Source organism: Tinamus guttatus, unplaced genomic scaffold, assembly GCF_059628265.1.
Source record: "Tinamus guttatus ecotype Peru unplaced genomic scaffold, ASM5962826v1 Tinamus_guttatus_pri_ptg000470l, whole genome shotgun sequence".
NCBI classification, from domain to species: Eukaryota; Metazoa; Chordata; class Aves; order Tinamiformes; family Tinamidae; genus Tinamus; species Tinamus guttatus.
This window is the reverse complement of record NW_028289004.1, coordinates 2648859-2669251: the sequence shown is the minus strand read 5'-3', so window position 1 is coordinate 2669251 and position 20393 is coordinate 2648859. Positions and strand designations below refer to the sequence as shown.

General features: G+C 37.8%; 1 protein-coding gene across 1 annotated transcript in view; it reads right to left on the bottom strand.

The window, feature by feature from the left end:
- Positions 1 to 429: 429 nt before the first annotated feature.
- The window catches only part of PHEX (phosphate regulating endopeptidase X-linked), a 93831-nt gene continuing 73867 nt past the window's right edge, over positions 430 to 20393 (bottom strand). The window contains exons 16-22 of the mRNA XM_088532716.1: positions 14022 to 14076; positions 10665 to 10732; positions 8536 to 8666; positions 5483 to 5548; positions 5264 to 5368; positions 3845 to 3921; positions 430 to 577 (exon numbers count right to left, since the gene is read on the bottom strand). Coding sequence (XP_088388842.1) covers positions 475 to 577; positions 3845 to 3921; positions 5264 to 5368; positions 5483 to 5548; positions 8536 to 8666; positions 10665 to 10732; positions 14022 to 14076 — 605 coding nt within the window. The 3' untranslated portion in view covers positions 430 to 474. The remainder of the gene's footprint in view (positions 578 to 3844; positions 3922 to 5263; positions 5369 to 5482; positions 5549 to 8535; positions 8667 to 10664; positions 10733 to 14021; positions 14077 to 20393) is intronic.

Below are 20393 nucleotides of genomic sequence, written 5' to 3'. Positions count from 1 at the left end.
TAAGTTATGAAAATGCTGTATTAGACAGCAGATGAGAGCTTTGTAGCAGGTCTTGTGAATTTCTTCATCCAGAAGAAAGAAATTTTGTATGGGAACATTCTGCATAGCACCCCCGCAGAGCAATAGATTAAAACTGGATTTAACATTTACCTCTTGCTAAACTATAAATCAGGAATTAGAGTTGATAAGGACAGTTATCCATCAACAGCAATGCAAATGAATAGAAGGAGTTTCATGGATAAGAAAAATCCCCTCCCTTTCTTTTTCTCTTAAAAAACCCCTATATTAAAGGTTTCTAGGTTCTGAATAAAGAGTGATTAGATCCATGCAAGTCATCAGCCTAGATCAGAAGATCCATTTGAAATGAAATCTCTCCACACTGCTGTACTTTACTCAGAATCTCTAGCAGTGGGCTGGAGTTGAGATGCAGCAGTTTGCATTGTAGACTCCTCAACACAAGATCTGAAGAGACATCTACCACAGCCGGCAAGATTCTGCACCTCGATTCATAGTTGTATTTACTGGGCAATTGAAAGCTTTACGGAACTCTTCGAAATTGCTCATGGCACCAATAACTCTGCAAAGAAGGAAGAAAAATGATCAGCACACAAGTTATTTTGTGTTGAACGCTACAGGTTCTGCAGATTGCATTTTGAGGTTTCCCGTATCATTTTCACAGAAATAAAAACAAAAAGGTCAGGAGAATCAGTTACTTTTAAACATAATGTGAAGCTAATCTTGTTTCTTTCAGTGTTTTGAGAAGCATCTTACTTTGCAAGAAACTAGAGTGAAAACGATTCTGTTTTCTGATTCTGTTTTGCTGATTCACTGACAAAAAAAAAAAAAAGGCAGCAGGTCAGAAGTAAACTTGTGTAGTGGAATTTGACTTCCAGCAGCTATAAAACTGCCCTGGCTCCCCTGTGAAGCTCTTTTGCTTCCACCCAGTGTAATATCGAAAGAACATCTCTGCTTTGCACAATCTAGACAATGTGTCTGCACCCCAGACTGGCACCTTCAGGCACAGAGAAAGAGTTCGTTCTTTGCAGGCAGTGATCCTTGGCTGCTTCTTTTATGTCTGTATTATTTCATGCTGTCAGAAATTATTATTTTACCATTGCTAGATTGCGATTGAGCTGTTGCTGATTTCTCCCCATCCTTTTAAGGATCTTGGAACTTACTAACCTGAAATTTGAAATTATATTAAAGCGAACAGCATCCTGCATTAAAAGCAGAAAAGTATTAATTGTACGTCCTTCCAAAAGAAGGCACTTTTCTCCATTGCAGACAATCAGCTTCTCAGCACAGCTCAGCATGGTAGAAAACATTCTTATTACATTGATTAGACTTTCTGTGGGTAAGAAAATCTGCAGTCAGCTGGTACAAAAATGTCTAAAGGTCAGATTTGTAAGGAGAATTACAACTGGTTGTTAGGCTTCAAATAAGATTTATAGCTTTATTGTAGAAAAGTTGCAAATATTTATTCCTGGACCAGGACAGCAATCGTGCTGCCTGCAGACCTGCTGCTGAAGTTAGTGGGAGTTCTGTCTGCCATGCTGGGGGTTTCACTTTGAAACGGGCCTTTCAAAATGAATAAAACACATGCTAATACTGAAAATCGGTTAATTGAATATAAATAAGACCAGAGATTTAGTAAAACTGTTAACTAAATATAAAGGCAGAAATGTAGTAATCAAAAAATATTTGCATATCCCTAAATGTGGCTCTTCTATCCATGTGTGGCAATTTAATATTGCCACACATTAACTGTGAAATATGAGTGGGCTGTCTCACTCAGCCCACTGTACTACAGTCTAGGCAAATTCTGCTAATGGGTCACCCTCAGCTCCGTGACAGTCAAAAATATGTATGTGCAGAGTCCAAGTCATCCAGCTTACATATCTACAGAATGATGAGGCATACATACACATCCTCAAAATGCCTATTCTTTTTTGACTATGAGGGTGATTAGCTCAGATGTACACACATATGCTCAAGACATGCATTCTTTACTCTTTCTCCCTCTTTTATGATTAGTAGGCTGGTTTGGGATTTTGGGATAGCAAGAGTTGTCCGAGTTGGACAAAAGAGATATTGCGTCTTAGCACTGTTGATATGACTGGGAAAAATAGACAGGCACCAAAGTCTCTCTGTAGGTCTGAAACAGAAGCTTATGCTGAATATCTCACCAAAAAAAAAAGACAAAATTTTAACTATATTTTCTAGATGCTGGATTCATCTAATGTTATTTGGAAGTATCTTCCATAACCTGATTCCTTCAACTAAATGTGATTTTTCCTCATGAATGCTCTATGACCAGCTTCCCAGAATCCTATATGATTTGCACCATCTCATAGGAGTATAGCTATATGATGATTCAGAATGTATAAATAGCTCAATAAATCTGTGGACTTTAAAAGGTAAGAGATGGTTATTTTACCAAAATCTTGACAGGGGTAGGAATTATTAAAAACATCACACGGCGGGGGTGGGGGGATGAATGTGCTATTCCAGTTCTCATGGCCATGAAGCATTTTCAGCTGCTATAAGAATGTGGATTCCTAACCACATCAGGCACCCAAGCTAGCTGGTTTAACAGGTGTTGTAAAGATATAGCAGCACATGTTTCATTACAGACTACAGAGGTCTAACAAGACTAATCATACCCATCTGCATTGCTAGCTTACATTAAATTTGTGTCATCATGTTTCTAGTTTCATCGCTTCTCTCCCAGTCTGCTCAAAAGTTGGTTGTGGTGCACTAAAGATGCTGTGGCTATATCTTCAACTTCAGCGTAGCTAGGTCTCAGGAATATGTCAGAGTACCTGTTACCCTTCCCAATTTGTGAAAAAAACCTTACAGACCCTCTGTGAAAGCAGTGTTGACTTTTTTTTTTTTTAATAAGAGAGAACTGAGACAAAGACAGACTCATGTTGCCTAATTTTAGCCATGTAGGAGGTGGCATCCAGGCTCCCTCTTTAGTCAATAGAAGAAGTGAGCATCTCCAGCAGGCAGTTAATCCATTGTATTGCAGACATTTCCACTATAACAAGACAAATCACCTCCTGGAGGTGCTAACATCCTTCCACAAATGTGGAGGTAATGTGGCCACCTAGATGAGGGCAGGTAGCATAAATTTAACTGACATGAATCCTATCAGAAATAACTCAGACTTGGTTACATAGACTCCACAGAAAAGCAGAGAATTAATCTCAAGATTCCTCACATAGACTTTAAACTTTTTTCAGCCTCTCCTTCTTGAGGTTCAGGTGCATCTGGGGTTACAAGGGCCTCCTGGGGAGAGGCACAGAGACACTGTTGAGGCCAGACTATGATGGCACCTTTTAGCAGAGCATCTCTAAAAGGCCAGCTGGGGTTCACTCTTAAACTGGATTTAAAGAGCACGTTGTGCTTAGCATTTCTACCTGCTCATTACCAATATAATTCAAGGAACTGTCTTTAAAGCTTTTAATGAACTCAAGCAGATTAAATCAAGGACACTTTTAACATTCATTGTCTTCTAAACTAGAGTTGCATGGAAATAAAAGAGAGATAGATGGAACATTTTAGATACTCAGACCTTGATTATAGAACAGCACAGAGATCAGCGTGTGTCCTGTTTCCGCTGTTTTTGAAGGCAAATTCAAGACTCTCATTTTTTACAGACAAGTATTTGTAATAGCAGAAGATAAGCTAATAAAAAGCAGTTCCATTTCAATCTAAGCCAAGAGCACATTCCAATTTTGTGTTTGCTATTAAATGCCTCTTAACATGCTAGATTTCTGCACTTGTGTGCTACAATGATTGATCTTATATGTATCCTAAGTAAATACATTATTTGCACTACCTGAACTGAGGAGGGCTGTGAGCTCCAATATGTATTTGCTCTCTTGCAGATTCTGGTCTAAAGGAATTGCATCTTACCTAATAAAAGATAAAAAGCAGAAACAGGCACATTACTTGAGATGACTTTGTAAATAAAGCAAAATGTCATATCACAGTTGTTTAGGTACCTATTACTTATAGAGTGCACAAAAGGGAAAGAAAGCATTATCTTCTATTTTGTTTTACTTTAGTAGCTTTGCAGTTGGTGTATTTTCTTGTTTTTCAAAACTTAATGGATCAAATCTTCACCCAATGCTATTCTCCACCCACTCATCCCCATCATTTAATTGTAGCCACTCTGCTAGTTCCTTTCTGAGATTCTGTACAGGTGAAGATTGTTTTTCAGCTTGTGCTGTAGCATCCCACGCTTCAATAATTGTCAAGTATGTTTCTTGGTCTCAAAGCTATGTAATGTGTATAAAAGGTAAAATGCAATGGTGCTTCTCATCTCTAGAATTGCAACTGTATTACCTGACACATTTGCTCAGTACTGGAATGTCAGTTGCTTTTGAAATGACACCATTTGCAAGTTTCCATCAATGGTCCCTAATTTACTGTTCCTATACACAATACTAGGACCAACTGTAATTGAACATAAAAAAGGGTGATAATATTTGCAAAACTGAATGTGCTATATCTATTGCATAAAAGACCTCATATAATGAACCCTTACATTACCTAAGCCCCTGTGTTGAAGGTCTCCCATTGACAAAGGCCAGACAGCATTTAAACTAGACAACCAAGTTTTATAGTCCAGCTTTTACTCCTCCTATAGGGAATTTGTCCAACTGTTCACCAAATAAATCTTTTCTGAATCTCTCCCTTGTTCTACACCATTTTTTATTAAAAAAAAAAGTTGCATTCTCTATCAAAGGTTTATCAACCCATATTTAATATACAGCAAACAAAGATGAGAAAAAAAGAAACGTTTTCTTCACTGCTTCTTAGTTTCACTGAACAGTGTGCCCAGTAACAAATGAGACTGGGACACTTGCAACAGGAGTGTGTAGAGTGGTGAGAAACTGCTGTATCTTGGAAGCCCCACAAAAACAGGAAACTTCAAAGAGAAGATATTAAATGAGTCTGTAGGTGCAAGAAGACTTAGCCATGGAGGGAAGCAGCAAGAGGAAAGCAAGCTGCCATGACAACACAATGCAAGAACAAGAATAATTTCTGAAGTTCTGGTACCATGGAGAGATAGAGGAGGACACAAAGAGAAAGGGAAAAGAAGTAATCACCTCGGGGAAAAAAAGTCTCTAATTATACCCTTAAAAGTCTGGGTTTAGTTGGTATAGATAGTTAAAGCAAGGCAGTCTCGTCTCCACACCATATATTGTGCAGGTTAATAGATGTGCACTTGGAACACATTTGTATTACTCACATGGGCATAACTCAGAAAGAAAAGCTGGTTGTTTGTGAACTCAAGCCCTGGCAATAGAGGTTCTTCCTCTCCTCCTCTCTTCTCTGCAATCCATCTCCTGTATGCCTGATAAGAGAGAGACAGCAAGTGCCCTTCACTGACATGGAGCCTAACCACTTCTTTTTTATAAGAAAAAAGAAAAAGGCAAAAGTGTGTTTCAGCCATTTTTCATCTACTTACCCTGAAAGCCTCTCGCAAACCTCCATTATCTGCAATGTTTTCTGCCAAAGTCCTCTTGCCTTTTACCTGACAGAATGAAAGAACATCAGTCATTTGACCTGTTTCTGAACTTCCTTTTTGATCAACTTCAAGAGACAGGGGAAAAATAAAACAAGGTGAAGACAACCTCAGCCAGTTTCAGCAATCATATCTCTGGTAAGGAAAATCGGTTTTCAATGTGAAAACTGTCAGTAAACAATTCTCTGTGATGAGTTAGCCTGGCTCTTGGCCTCGATCTCAGTAGCACAAAATGCAATAGATATCAAGAATCCTCAAGAATCCTGTCCCTGATCTTTTATCTGGGCATCAATAATTTTCCTTCAAGCCTGTCTTTCTGTGGTTGCATGTGAGATCCAATTCTTAAACTTTTATTTGAGAAGTTTTATTTATTTCTCTACATAACTCTTTCTTCATGTGCTACTAGGAAGCTACAATAACTTTTAAGTTATAAAATAAAACAGCATAATTTAAAAAAAAAAAACTGTCATGGAGAGAATTGAAATTGGTATTCAGTGCTCTGAAAAAAAGAAAAAAAAACTACAAAGGAGATTCATGTTGCTTTTACCTTTTTCCCTGGTATTGATTCCAGCAGCAAAGGCATTGGCAACGAGAATATATTTGGAGAAGCAGTGCTATCTCAGCTTTCTGAAAAAGCCAATCTCCCACTATTACAAAATGCAATATCATTACGAAGAAAACCCTCATTTCTGTGAAGTGCTGCATGACCTCTGATCACACGGCCTGCTGGGGTCTTTGCAGTATCAAACTGCATTTGTAATTAGGCAGTTTTATGCTCTGCTGTCCCTTGAACAAGCAATGTAATGGAGTACAGTTTCAAGCAGAGCTGAGAAGGTCAGTGCTGGTCTGCAAATTATCTGCTGACTGGTCCTCCTGTGTCACAGGGGATGAGCACAGCGAGTTGGGGTCAGGGTCAGGAGGGTAAAAGAGAGGAAAATGGGGCAGGAAAGGTAAAGGGGCCCCAGAAGCCCCCAGCCTCAGCACTCAGTGCACACCTGAACCAGACCCAAGGCACCTCATTTGACATGGTGTAAGAGCAAAGACATGGAGGCGTTAGAGAAGAGCGTACGTCTTTCCTCCCAGTCCCCCCTTCCTTACAAGAGGATGGAAGTGAAGATGGGAAGGAGAAAAGGTGCTGGGACACCAGGAGACACATACAGATGTATACCAGCTTTGCTTCTGGCCTACCTACTCCAAATTTTTGATTGGAGTAGGTTCATGAATTACTCTGGTTTAGATCATCAGTGGCCTCAGATTATTTCAAAAGGACTTCCCACCAAACTCAGGCAGCTCTGAGTCAAACTTCTGAGACTACTGTGTGCAGACTGTTTGTGGCCAGGTGCAAGGACCACGATAAACCCATTATTTTATCAGATGACTTTAAGTGATTACTGTACTCTGAAGCGATTTCTATACCCACTTCTTCTTTCGTTAAGCTACTTTCCTGGAGACAGTTTTATTGTAAACTGAGTGAGGAGGTGGAAAAATAAATAGGTTTCTTGAACCATATAAAATATTCCTACAGGGGTAAAAACAGAACAAAATTCAGAATGTACAAATATTGGAGATATAAATGAAAGAAGAAAAAAGGAAAGAAAGCAAGCTCTTTGCACATGTATCTCTTCATACAGAAGCTGTAAAATATTTCAGAAAATATTGAGATTCTATTAAAGTTATCCTATAGAAATCCCCTATCATATTTCAAGAGAAAAAAAGCCTTACAAGTGAAAAGACTGCACTGTTAAACCCATCCACCAACTCCAAAAACTCTAACTATTCTGGAAGGGAAAGTTCAGATCTACTCCACCTCAAAAGACACTACAGAAAGTAAAGTAAATGGATAAGCCAATTGCAGAAGCATGGAAAAGACTCAGTCTCTTCCTTGGGGAGGTTTTAATGACCTTCTGTAAGTGACATTTTTGTGCTGATCATTCTTCTTGTGCAGATGTTCAGGAATCAGACGAAGAATTTTTATTTGCAAATTATCCTACAGGAAGTACTTCAAGTCTGAACTGCTGGACTTCACACTGGACTGCAAAATGACCTTTTTATCTCTGAGACTAATACAAACAGCCCAGGGAAAGTATTAAAATTACTGTTAGGCAACCTCTCTATTCATTAAAGGGAAAGAAGTATTTCTGATGCTAAAATGCAAGTAAAAGGGCTAGAACTGAGTAGGAGGGGATATGTGTTTTATTCTAAAAATTAAGACTAAAAGTGTGTTCCAGAAAAAGTCAATAGAACTACAGCTATTCGTTTGTGAAGGCCTGGGATTTATCCTATTTATCATTCATTTATAAATTCATTTAGAAAAAATAGGCACATTTTCAGAGGAGCCCAGATTTCTGACAGACAATAAAGAGACCATTTCCTTGCTTTTTCCTTCTTAGTCCTTTTATTTCAGCTACTGCTTTCATACTCCCTTCATTTGAGATCAAATTGTGTCTGCATGCATGCATGGAAGAAATAGAGTTGAATGTAGAATAATGTAAGGTTTATGCATCCATTTTATAACCATAATAAATAAGTAATAAATAACAGGCAGAATTGCCAAAAGGATCTATAAAACATGCTATTTGTTTCTTTTCAAAAAGAATGACTGTTCAGCCCTCATCTCTGACCTCACTTTCAGAAGATGTTTAATATGCTCATACCAATTAAATCAGCCCTCTTGAGTGACTTCATCCTCTTCCTCTGTTTCCAATATGATGTTGTGGTGAAAAGCAGTTTAATCCTGTCAGCAGTGTATGGGGAATGGTATTTGATTGGAGTAATCAAATGTGACAGACAATTCTGATCACAATTATTAATCTCCAAAGAATGATTTGTTGTGAGAATCAAGTTGGTAGTCAAGAATCCCTCTATGTTGGGGTTTATGAACAGACGATTAAAAAAAAAGAAAAATAAAATAAAAACAGTAACAAAAAACGGACCAACAAAAATCCCTTCAAACGTTCTAATCAACCAGTGCTTTCAGTCAGTGATATTTTACATACATGTAAGCCAGCTCTCTTCCAGTAGTAATTGCTGTACTGGTTAATCATGCATTTTGTCTTGTCTTTAAATTTTTCTTCAGATTCAGTTGTCCACCAAGGGTCTAAATTTCCATCTTTATCATACTTCCGACCTAGAAAGAAAGAAAGAAAGAAAAAAAAAGAAAAGAAAGAAAAAAGGAAAGAAAACAAACCCTCCTGTTGGAAAAATATACTTTTCCCATTTTAGAATATATCACCTGCACAAACATGAGAGCTAAATATATATGTTTGTGTGTGTGCAAAATGCATAAGAAAAATAGAAAAAATCCAGGGCCAGTGAAGCCATTGATAAAAAGCTGGTATTCCACTTACTGCCATATTTTCCATTTTTATAATAAAATTGCAATGACTAATGAGTACTATAGTACATCTTATAATCATACAGTGCAACAAGCACATGAGCTGTCCTGTAAGCACAATTGTATTTTTCATCTGCAGCCCATATGTCTTTGATTCTGTAAACTGGAAAAGTCATTTATTATTACTTAATTATGCACCTGACCAGAAAAAAAATCAAAAAAACTAGAAAATGGCTGAACTTCCCATTTTTCACCCTAGAACAAAAACAGAACATTTGAACCATGTTCATGGAAGCAAGAAGAATATATACATCACATTCCCCAGTCTGGTGCTTACAGTAACAGCTCATGGGAGAGTAGGTCCTTGCTCTGCCTGGTTTATTGAAGAGCATTTGATCTCCATCATCTCTACAGCGAGTCAGAGCAGGAACCTAAAAGTGACTGTCAGAGCCGACCACTACCAGTTGGGCTAGGCTCTTACTTTCCAAGCACAGAAAAAATATGTATCTCTAGAGAGTGCCTCCATGTAGACAAGACAGTACATTTCAGGGAAAAAAGGGGAAAAGGATGGCTTAAAATGTCTTCAATGCTTTTGTAATTGCTATTATATGTCTGTCTGTTTCCTACTTCTGGAGTCATAAAGACGAATCAAATCACAGAGCAAGGCTGCATCTGCATGGACAGCTAACCTGCTCTCCAAAAGAGTCCTGACATGTCTTGTTTCCATATTACTGAACCAACATACTAGTTAAGACTTCATTACCAGCCTTTTGGGAATATAGGTCAGCACTGAGACCTACAGCTCCAGGGCCTCCACATCATGCTGTAGGATGAAGAAATTAGCCATTACTCATGTCTTGTAACAACCTCACTAAAAGGGCCTAGTTCCAGAAACTGATTTTATCAAACTATCCATCAAATACATGGATGCACTTGCTACACAACAAGCTGTAGGATGTGGAAGTTATAGGGCAAGTGTAAGCTTGTGAAGAAACATTTTTCCTTTAGGGAGTGTTCACTCACCCAACCCAAAACTTTAGTGAACAGTGCCAGTAGGATGCAAGTTTTATTTTTAACAGGTATTAAAAGTAATGTACCATACACAATCTAACTCTATTTAGGCACTGAGCTAAAAGCCTCTTTTTCCTTAATGTATTCAGTGGAGAGAGCTTCTTCTAGCTGGTGAGTCAGAACAGGAGATCAGTTAGACACTGAGAATTGCTCTCTGGAGGAGGTTGTCTCTCTCTCTAAAGGGAGCTCTCCTTTACACAGTACGTCAGTGAAGTAGTCAAAGTTAGTTGGTGGGAATGCCCCAGCCCACCCAATATTACAGGAAAGCTAACAAAGTGTGTTTTGACGCTTTCTGAGCAGTTCTTCTTTTCTTTAAATTTTGCAATATGTTTTTATTCAAGTTTGAATTTTAATATTTTAATATATTTTTATTTTAAAATGTCAATACTGAAATGAAAAGATTTCTTAGAAATGATTTTTATTAGGTATAATGGATTTCTTTGTGACTCCCATCCCCTTCTAGACAGTTAGTTGTGAAGATTTAGTTTCCATACTTTCTGGAAAATAAAGAAAAAGTATCAACAATGTGGCATTCCTGACCGGGAAAAAAAAAAAAAAAAAAAAAAAAAAAAGCTCAGGCAACCAAGAGTGTATATAAATAAATAATTTAAAAGAAATCTGAATTTTCCTTGCACATCATTTTTTGGAAAATATACAAGCCATCTTTCTAAACCATTAACTCCTTAAAATATAGTTATCAAAATATGGACAAATACTCACCATTGCTATCAAATCCGTGAGTAAACTCATGGCCAACAATTACCCCGATGGCACCATAGCTTAGAGACCTGTAACACAGAGAAGTATTTTCTTTTAGAAAACATCCATACTCATGAACATCAAAGTACAGAAGACAGAAGATGTCCTCCTTCCTGAGGAAAGAATGTTATTTTTTTATATAACTGGGAGGGGGGGAACGGAGTGGAGGAAATGATGTAAGAATAATACCTACAAAATTTTGTCTTAAAGTCTGAATTTGAAATTTTCATTTGTTTAAAAAACAAACTTTAATGTAAAACCTTGTAAAGCAGAACAGTGGTTCACTCTTCTAGCCAAATCCCTGATTAGCATCATCTCTGCTCCAGAATGTCTCTTCTAGCTAATTATGCATATTCTGAGAACAGGACAAAGCCATAGGTGAAATTATTCTCTTGGCGTAATCATTAAAACAAAACAAAACAAGCAAAACAAGCATAGATCAAAGTTGCAGTGAGCCTGTGTCATTTCAGCTCTAATCCTCCTTCTCTGTCACGCAGCAAATAGACTTGCAAATGACTAACTCTAGTTTGTGGAGCATTAACCAGAACTCCATCCAGGTTTCAAAAGAGAGATCATGGTTTCCTTTCACCTATGCAGAAACAGGACATGATCTACTGTCATATCTAATGCACTGAAGAACCATAAGAAATACTTTGTATTCCTGTTTGATGCTGAATTATATTCTCCTGGTTACATCTGAATAAACACATGTTTGGGAGAAAGAGAAATGAACAAGGGAAAGATTCTTTTTTCTGGTATCGAATGAAGTGGCTGGTGGGAGGAAGGGGCACTATCCACTAAACACATCTTCCACTTGTTAGATTGCTCTCTGTGACTCTAATGGTTTTAGTTATTGAGATGCCGTACCTCAAAGTAACTTAGGGTATTTCTAACACATTGTATTAAAATAGGAGAAGAGGCTGAGGATTTTGAAGTAACGTGTTATTATTGGACTTAATGATCCATAACATGCTAATTGCTCATCCCAGTCATGCCCAAAAAGTATAATATGATTTAATTCCCCCTATTCCTATAATAATTCTTCACTTCCTTTTTTTTCTTCCTGAAAGGTAATTTGCATGTGATAAAATCTTCCCTACTGTTTTTTTTTCCCCCGGTACTACTGCAACCTTCATTAAAAACGCTTGTTAAAATTATACATTTCAGCAATGGAAATACCATCTTTTTTGTGTGACAAATTTGTAATCTTGTGTAGCACACAGTGATAATTATCCACACTAAATGCACTGTAGACTTGCTTTCCACATCTGAAGTAAAATGGTCACACAGGATCTTTTGCAGCTGGAAAAGTACAAAAGGAATGGCACAAAACATGCAAAGAGGTCCCTTAACTTAAGCCCTATAGCTAGGTATGTCTTATTTTTCTCTAAAGCCTAGGGAGCAGCCCAGAATCAATTTTATATCCATGGTAACAACATGTTCAGTCAGGTGCATCCCAAGGGTGCCCAATGTTAGCACCATTCCTCCTGGCAACTCCATCCACCTCCCCGTGGCCCTTAAACCTCTTTGGCCAATGGTGGGCAGGGGATGTCCAGGCACTCCTCGAACCTCCCCAGCTGGGGTGAAGCTTTGCGTGAATTTTGGCCATTCCTTCTGCAAACCCCTCTGACTTCTTCGTTCAGCACTGCAGTGTTTTTGCCGGCTCTGCCAGGCTTTTCCTTTCCAGCTGGATGGAGATGAGGAGGACCAGGGTTAGTCCCACAGGTACCAGGTTAGCAAGGAACCTTCCAGGAGTAGGAAAGCTCAGAGGATGTTAGGGAAGCTACTGATTCAGGTAGTTTGAAGTCTTAATTTCAGTATGCCTGGCATTGAAGGCATACTGAACTATGAATGACGGCATTTGAACGGTGTTTTCTTTTGTGCACTGATGTGTAAAGTGATAACTCATCTTCCCTTTAAGCAAATAAGTGCAGCTGATTTTAAAGAGGCTATGCTGGAACTGGACACTAAAACACCACTAAATATGAAATATTTGCTAAACCTGTTTTTTCAACAAGTACTAATTATTTTTTTTGATTTTTTTTTTTTAATTCCAGTGCCATGTACTGTTTAAATAGACAGAAAACAGCCAGAATATTTCAAGGACAAAAGCAATCTATTGTCTGATATAAAACAGCCTTCTTTGTTTACCAAATTTCTTTTTGAAAAGTATGCAAGCAAAACCAATTTAAGTTAAGGTAACCTTTAAGGAAGAGAAATGAGCAAAGCATGATTCTTTGAAAGAACCGCAATTTTATCATTATGGCAGAAGGTCAAGTTACAGATAAATCTCTTCAGAAAGCAAAGCTAGAGGCAGGTCTGTAATAATGACAGCAGAAAAGAAGTTCTCTTTACCTAGTAAGAACTTTCTTCTTCACCTAATTACCACTTAAAATCACCTGGCTCATCAGAATTCTCTTTGAATGCAAATTCATTTGTTCCTAAATTGAGTGCATCTCTTTACAAATACTGCCAAATTTCCTGTTGACATGGACATTTCCAGATTTGACAATGGCAAATGCAAATTGTTCTTTTTTAAAAAAAATTAAACAGATATATTAAGGATGTGTTTCACTAATTGCTGGCTTTGCATAACTGTAAAAAAAACTTTCAGAAACTGTTGTCTGAGACTTTTTGTAATCTTCTCCTTCCCTAATACTTAAATTTATTGAACTGCATGAAAGCAGTGATTTTTCAAAATTAACTAAAGGTGACCTATAATTATTCTTCCGCTAGAACAGCACATGGGGCTGCTCAGGCAACCACTTACACACATGGAGATATTCTCACGCACCTCAACAGCATAGGAGTAGCCTGAATGTTAGGTTTAGATTTTAGCAGAAAGCAAACAATAAACTGATAATACCTGTCTCAGGGTATTCAGTTCCCTTGAAGAGTGCTGGTTACCTGATTTACAATTCCTTTTAATACCTGCCATGTGCACACTGCTGCTTCTGCTTGCTATAGAATTGAAACACTTCCACTCAGATGCACTTAATTACCAATTCCTGAGAGAAATCAGTCATCAGTTTAAGACAACAGCAGCACATACAGTTCCCAAAGGTAAGGAAAGTTATCACACAGAATAGCAGCCTTCTGAGTCTGACTTCTCAATAGGAGAAGTAGCACACTGCAGGGAATGACACATACTCAGGGGCCAAGCTTTTCCTACACAATGACAGCACAGTACTACTAATGGTCTATAACTAGTCGTCATCTTTAGTTGTGTATTTTTTTTATCCATTCTATATTTATTTCTAAAACTTTTCCCTCTTAACCCTCATTTCCAGCTGTGAGTTTCCCTTGTGCACTACTTACCTTGGATACTCTGTTCCCCAAAAGAAGGGCTTCTGCAGTTCTCCTGCTGGGAATCCTGTAATGGCAAAATATGATAACAGTGAGTTGCTTAGTTCTTCCTTCTGTATGGATATGGCTGTATCACAGTTACAAGACCCAGAGGTCTGCATTTCGAATATCTTTGTTGTTTCAGAAGGTTCTGCAAGGCAATTTTTCCCTAAGATGGTACTTTCAGATTAGAATAGAGAAGATCTTTGTACAGATCCTCAGTCCTCCAGGACCACAGTGGCAAAAAGATGCTATATTATCAGAACTGCACCAGGGGAGACTCATGTTAGATATTAGGAAAAAATTCTACACGGGAAGAGTAGTCAAGCATTGGAAAAGGCTGCCCAAGGAAATGGTAGAATCATTGTCCATGGCAGTGTTCAAGAAATGTGTAGATGAGGCACTTTGGGACATGTTTTAGCAGGCATTGGGGTGATGGATTTATGGTTAGACTTGATGATCTTGAAGGTCTTTTCCAACCATTGTGATTCTGTGATTCTATGATTCTATGAACTTTTTGTGCTGCTCTGTATCCTTCTTGAATAAGGAAATTCCTCTGCTAAGTCTGTGGCCCTTGCTTGCTTGGCATATTCTGGTTAAGAAAATTAATCACAATATTCAGAGAGATCATAGGATGAAGAAGCAATAAATACTAAAGGGATTATTTATATAGCATGGGAGTATGAACAAGTAAAGCACTGCTGTGTGGGAGGAAGTTAGACTTCAGAGAGTTTCTCATCTGAAGAAATGAATACAGCCACTGGGAAGCTACTTCAGGTTAGCATTTCCCACAAATTTAGCCTGCACTGCATCTTCTCATGCCTTCTCCCTCTACATGGCCCCAGAGGAAGAGTGTAGGTGAAAAGCCCCTCTCTCAGTTGTGTGTACACTTCATTGCTGGTGCAGGCCTACTCTCAAGGCTTTACTGACCAACATCACACAGAGAAAAGAGGTGAGATTATCTCTGGGGAGATGCTCTCCCCTCGCCCATAAAACACATTATCTCATTGTGGAAGGCTAGCAGGTTAGTCTAAGAAATAGTTTCCATGAGTATTAGGTCCATCACCTTCCCAGGGATCCAGGTGATGATGACTGACCTGTAGTTCCCTGGATCTTGCTTCTAATAGAGAGAGGTGACAACTGCTTTCTTTCAGTTCTCAGGAATTTCCCCCGGTTGCCACAACTTTTCAAAGGTAATCAAGAGTGGTCTTTCAACAACATGGGCCAGCTCCCTCAGCACTCACTGGTCCCTTCAGGCCCCATGTACTTTTGTATGTCCAGTTTGTTCAAGTGTTCCCTAACTTGATCCTCCTCCACCAAAGATAAGTCTTCCTTGCTCCTGACTTCTCCTCGGGGTCTCAGGGGCCTGGAATTCCTGAAGGGTGGTCTTGTTGGTAAAGACTGAAGTGAAGAAGGCATTGAGTACCTAGCCTTTTCCATGTCCTTTGTCATCAGGACCTCTGCTCCATGTTGCAGCAGGTCCACATTTTTCTCTATCTTTCTTTTGTTTGTGTACTTGTAGAAACCTTTTTTATTGCCCTGTTTGCCCCTTACCAGATTCAACTCCAGAAGGGTTTTGGTTTTCCTGACTCTATACCTGTATGCCCAGAGTGTCTCCCTGCATATGGCAGACACATAAATGCTTCTATAAAGTCACTATATTTCCTGGATACTTAAAAGAATGTCTTCATTTATTTTGAAAATCCTTAGGAGCAAAGACACCCTACAAATCCTTCCTCATCCGTACTTACCACAGCAGCTTCCTTGGCCTCCCATGGGCCATGACAAATCTGCTGAACTTTCTCCTCATTTATCATGCTGCCTTACATGCAGGAGCATTTCAAGCAATGGGGTGCATCTGGCTTACTTTAAATATTCAGCTTTAAATTTATGCTGATCTTGAAGCTCCAATAGCACTCTTCACCTCAACAGGACTACTTTTAACTTAACTGAAGGCATCTTCATTTTATCCATTGTATCAATTTTAAGCCCTCTCTACCAGCAAGGTGCTCTGAAGCTTGCTAAAATATACTTAAAACTTGAAACATTTTTTTCCCGCTTTTATCATGGCTTTGCTGCCATTAATGAATCCATTTGCCAGCTAATATCTTTACAGTATGATTATATGCATTTTGAAAATGAACACACTGAAATTCAGGAAGTGCTGTTACTTGTTCAAACAGACATAAGCAATCACATTTAATCTGATTGCTCAGAGAAACTGTGCAGACTTTTCCCATGACATTATTCCAGTAATGGATGAAATGAAGTAAAAAGACATGAAATGACTCATACAATCAAGAGAAAATCTGGGGTTCAAGTCTAAATACAAACTGAAATTCTGTAATTGAATTCCATAATTCATTTATATTGCATGACATTTTTAACTAAGGAGGGCAAGATCTAGTAAGGCTTCATTCCAAGTTAGTGCTTTTACAATTGCAAATAATTAGTCTGTTTAAGAGCAACTTCTGACAGGCTACTAAATCCAGCATGTAAACAGCATGGGTGGGAGACAGCTGTGCTAATTCTGTGATATACATGGTTCTTTGCTGGTTGTTTTATTGGCAGTTCTCAGACGTGTTTAAAAGCTGTAACCTGCTTTTCAAGTGTCTTTGAAATAATTCAGATGGGAGAGTTTTAAATGGATCAGATATAAGCAGAAGACTAATTGCTTGTCAGTAAACAAAGGATTTTGAATTTACGTAATGAATTGAACATGAGGATGTTGTTCTAGGATGTTGTTTAGTTATCTAAACACAGGAGGTAGGTCAGGATACAGTTGCTTAATATGACTTCATACACTTATGCTTGGACAACTGTATCTCTTCCAAGTGCCTTCTGAGTTGCCTATTTTGACTCCAGCAGCCAGTCTACATGGGCAAAGGTCTCTCTGCATATCCTGTCTCAGACCTTTCAGGCATAAGGAAATATCTTAGGCACTCTGGGGCATCCCAGATGACTTTCAGGATTTTATATAGCTGATTAGAATCAAAACCTCTGTGACATCTGAATCTCACATGTAATTTCAAGTCTTATTTGGTGAGTACAGATGATAAAAATATACATATATAAATATACATAAATTGTGTGAGGCACATGCCTCCACACTATGCATGAGTTCCAATATACACTTTCAGAGAAGTAGTGAATAAATTCATTAATTGGTAAAGAGAAGCAATCATCTTAAAGCAGAGGACGCGGCAGCCCTCAGCTCAAATCTTTGTTCAGTTTCCACCTCACTTGGGGAAAAAAAAAAAAAAAAAGGAAAAAAGGTCTTTTCTCAGTCTCTGTCTCTTTGGCTTGTAAAACATAACCCAGCATTTCCAAACCTCACTGGGGTGATGTGAAGAGAAACGCATGACTGTTTGTGAGCAGGTGAAGTATTACAATGCCAGTTTGGATAAGAACTAAAAAAGATGTAAAAATACATCTTTTTACAAGGCCCTTTCATCTTTATTTTATAAAGGGAAACAACTCTCTAGATACCCTGGGCAAAAAGAAAAGGCTCTCTTATTTTACATATATTTAGAGAAACGAATAAAAAACATATGCAAGGATCATGTATTATCTCATCTGTGATTGTAATCAAATAAAAGAGAATACTAGTCATAAGCAAATTGTGAAAGTTAAAAACCGGGACTTATTTTAATACACTCAAAACTTTCTTAATAACAGGGCTTAGAAAATGTTCAGTCCAAATCCGTGATGTTGATTAAACTCCTGGAAACTAAAGGAGCGCTTGAACCTACTTCACCAATAACCTGCCAATTACTCCAGCTCTTAAAGGAAGAAAAGGTATCCCTATACATAGCCCCCTTTCCCTTCCCAAGACCATGACACCATGTGCTATCACTGGGTTCCTAGCTAGATAAGAGCTTTTTTTTGCAGCTCAAAACATCAGAATGATGCCAGCATCAACAACTGTCTGCCACTTTCTCTAAAGATGATACTCATTCACTGGTAATGTAGGCTCTTATCTATGGTTTTGTGTATGAATGTGAATTCAAACATAATTTTAAAATTATGTTTTAAATTATATCCTCTTCCCGCAACATGTAATGAAGCTGTTCTCTAAAGAGGCCTCTTGACTTTCACTAGAGAACTGCAGTACAAGAAGCAGCATGGGTATAAACTTATAGAGGTAATATTAACAGTAGTAAATTACCCAGTTCATCTATTCAAGTTCATACATCATGACTGTATCACTCATAGTTGCTCTGTTCACTGTAAATTCACTCTTTGTGACTTTTCACAACCCAAAAACAGAGTTTTTTAAACATATTCTAGAAACATATGTATTTACAGTTGGAAGAAAATTAAGTACACCAAACATAACAAGCAGTTTTCTTCTACTCTTTATGTATTCAAAGGCCAACATTTTTAGTGCTGTAATGAAACAAAACCTTTTTTTTAACAGATATATAATAGCATATCCTGGTCATCACTTGAATCTGTTTGCAGCACATATTGCTCTCAAACTCCTTAAAATAAATAGTTTGGGGGAAAGTGTTTTTGTGTTGCAATGATAATAATTAAAAACAGACTATTTGTACTGCTCTGATTATATGGTATATTCAGATGTCTTTGTAACATCTAAAGACAACCAGGTATACTGGCTGTCTTTGTTAAATACCTGTAACTGAAGGGAAATCAATGAGGAAATATTAAAAAATGAATCTTACAATTGGAACTGAAATACAAATAACATCCATTTTAAACATGCATAGTTGTTAATCTAACACATTTTGAATTAATTGAAAAGTGAGGGAAAAAAAGAACTCATGTATATAACACACAAAGACAAAACTTTTATAATAGGATCATTTATATGTGCAATGCTTTATAACTCTTTGCAGCACATCTTATCTTGATATATTGACTTCCTTCTCTTTTGTAAATAAGCAAGTCGTTGGCCATTCAAGTTATCAATAAATTAGTAATGAAAATGAAATGAAGTAATAAAGAGTAAACAAAGGGATGTTTGCACTGAAGCTCAGCAAAATCTGTAACAACCTACTACTCCTCCACATCTTGCTGTAGTCTCCCAAATCTGTTTCTAAAATCATCTAATTTCCACTTTCTATTAGTTTCCACTTTCAGTGAAGCAAGATCTTCTCCTTTGAGTAAATGAGTAGTCACAATGCTATTAAAAACACTAACAAGCTGCCTTCAAATAGAGTTTCGGGTTACTTGTATGGAGATGGTCATCATTTCACAGACTAGTGATAGATGGTCTTCTGTGCGCAGAAAGCAAAGACATCTGTCTAAAGTTCAGAAATGACCAGGGACCCCCACATTCTCCATCACTTCTGTATGTTCCCGATGACAGAACCTTCACAGAAGCTATGGTGAAAGGCAGAGATAATGTCTTTGTCTCTAAATGGTTTCATGAGCCTTCAGTGAATAACTGAACTTGGAGTTGCTGGGGTTATTCTGATAATATCACATGGTACATTTCTTTTTCCAAATTGAATGAGCCCAAATTTTAGAATTAACTTTGGAGTTAAGGCCTTTTCCAGTTAATACAGAAGCAGCTTTCCAGAAACAATTTTCATTGCACATTTTAAAATTCAGTTTTCTCAAGTACTTCACTTAGTAAATTAACTTACCAAAAGCAAAAACACGGTGGACACGTACAGACTAGAATCTTGTCTACTTACTGGAAGGAGCACTTGAGCAGACAAGAAGTCTACCCTGATCATTCTTGTCTTCAACATTGATCAGGAGCATAGAGAAAGAGCATAGGCAGGTGTGCAGTGATTTTTCTACTAGAATACCTTTCCACCCTCCACCAGGTTGTAGCAGAGGAACCTGTACTCTTGAAGCAGGGTTTATATCTATCTGTTCCTTTGTTCTTAATAGAACACCCTTTTTTTCAGGTCATCTGTTAATGTATCGACCAGCTCTGATCCCTACGGAACTCCTCTGGTAACCCAGTCCCCTAACTATTGTGAAAACAAATCATTTATTCTTAACTCCATTTCTCATCTTTAATCAGTCATTAATTTATTAGAGACCTTCTTTCTTGACCCCAATAGCCTTGGGAAAGAACCTCATCAAAAGCGTTCTTTGGAACTAAGCATACTTTATCAAGCATATTTACATGCTTGCTGAATTTCAAACCACTCCAGCAGACTAGTGAAGCACACTTCTTCCCTATAAAGAAAAAAAGGAAATTCCAAGTCAAACTGACTTTTCCAAATTAAATCAGATGTTCTCTCATATATGAAAAAAATATATGTTCATTCTCTTCTTTGTTATAGTTGCTACCAATTTCCTTCACACAGGATCCACACTGAATTTTCTGCATATACTTATATCCTTCTGGGTGCTCTTTTTTTG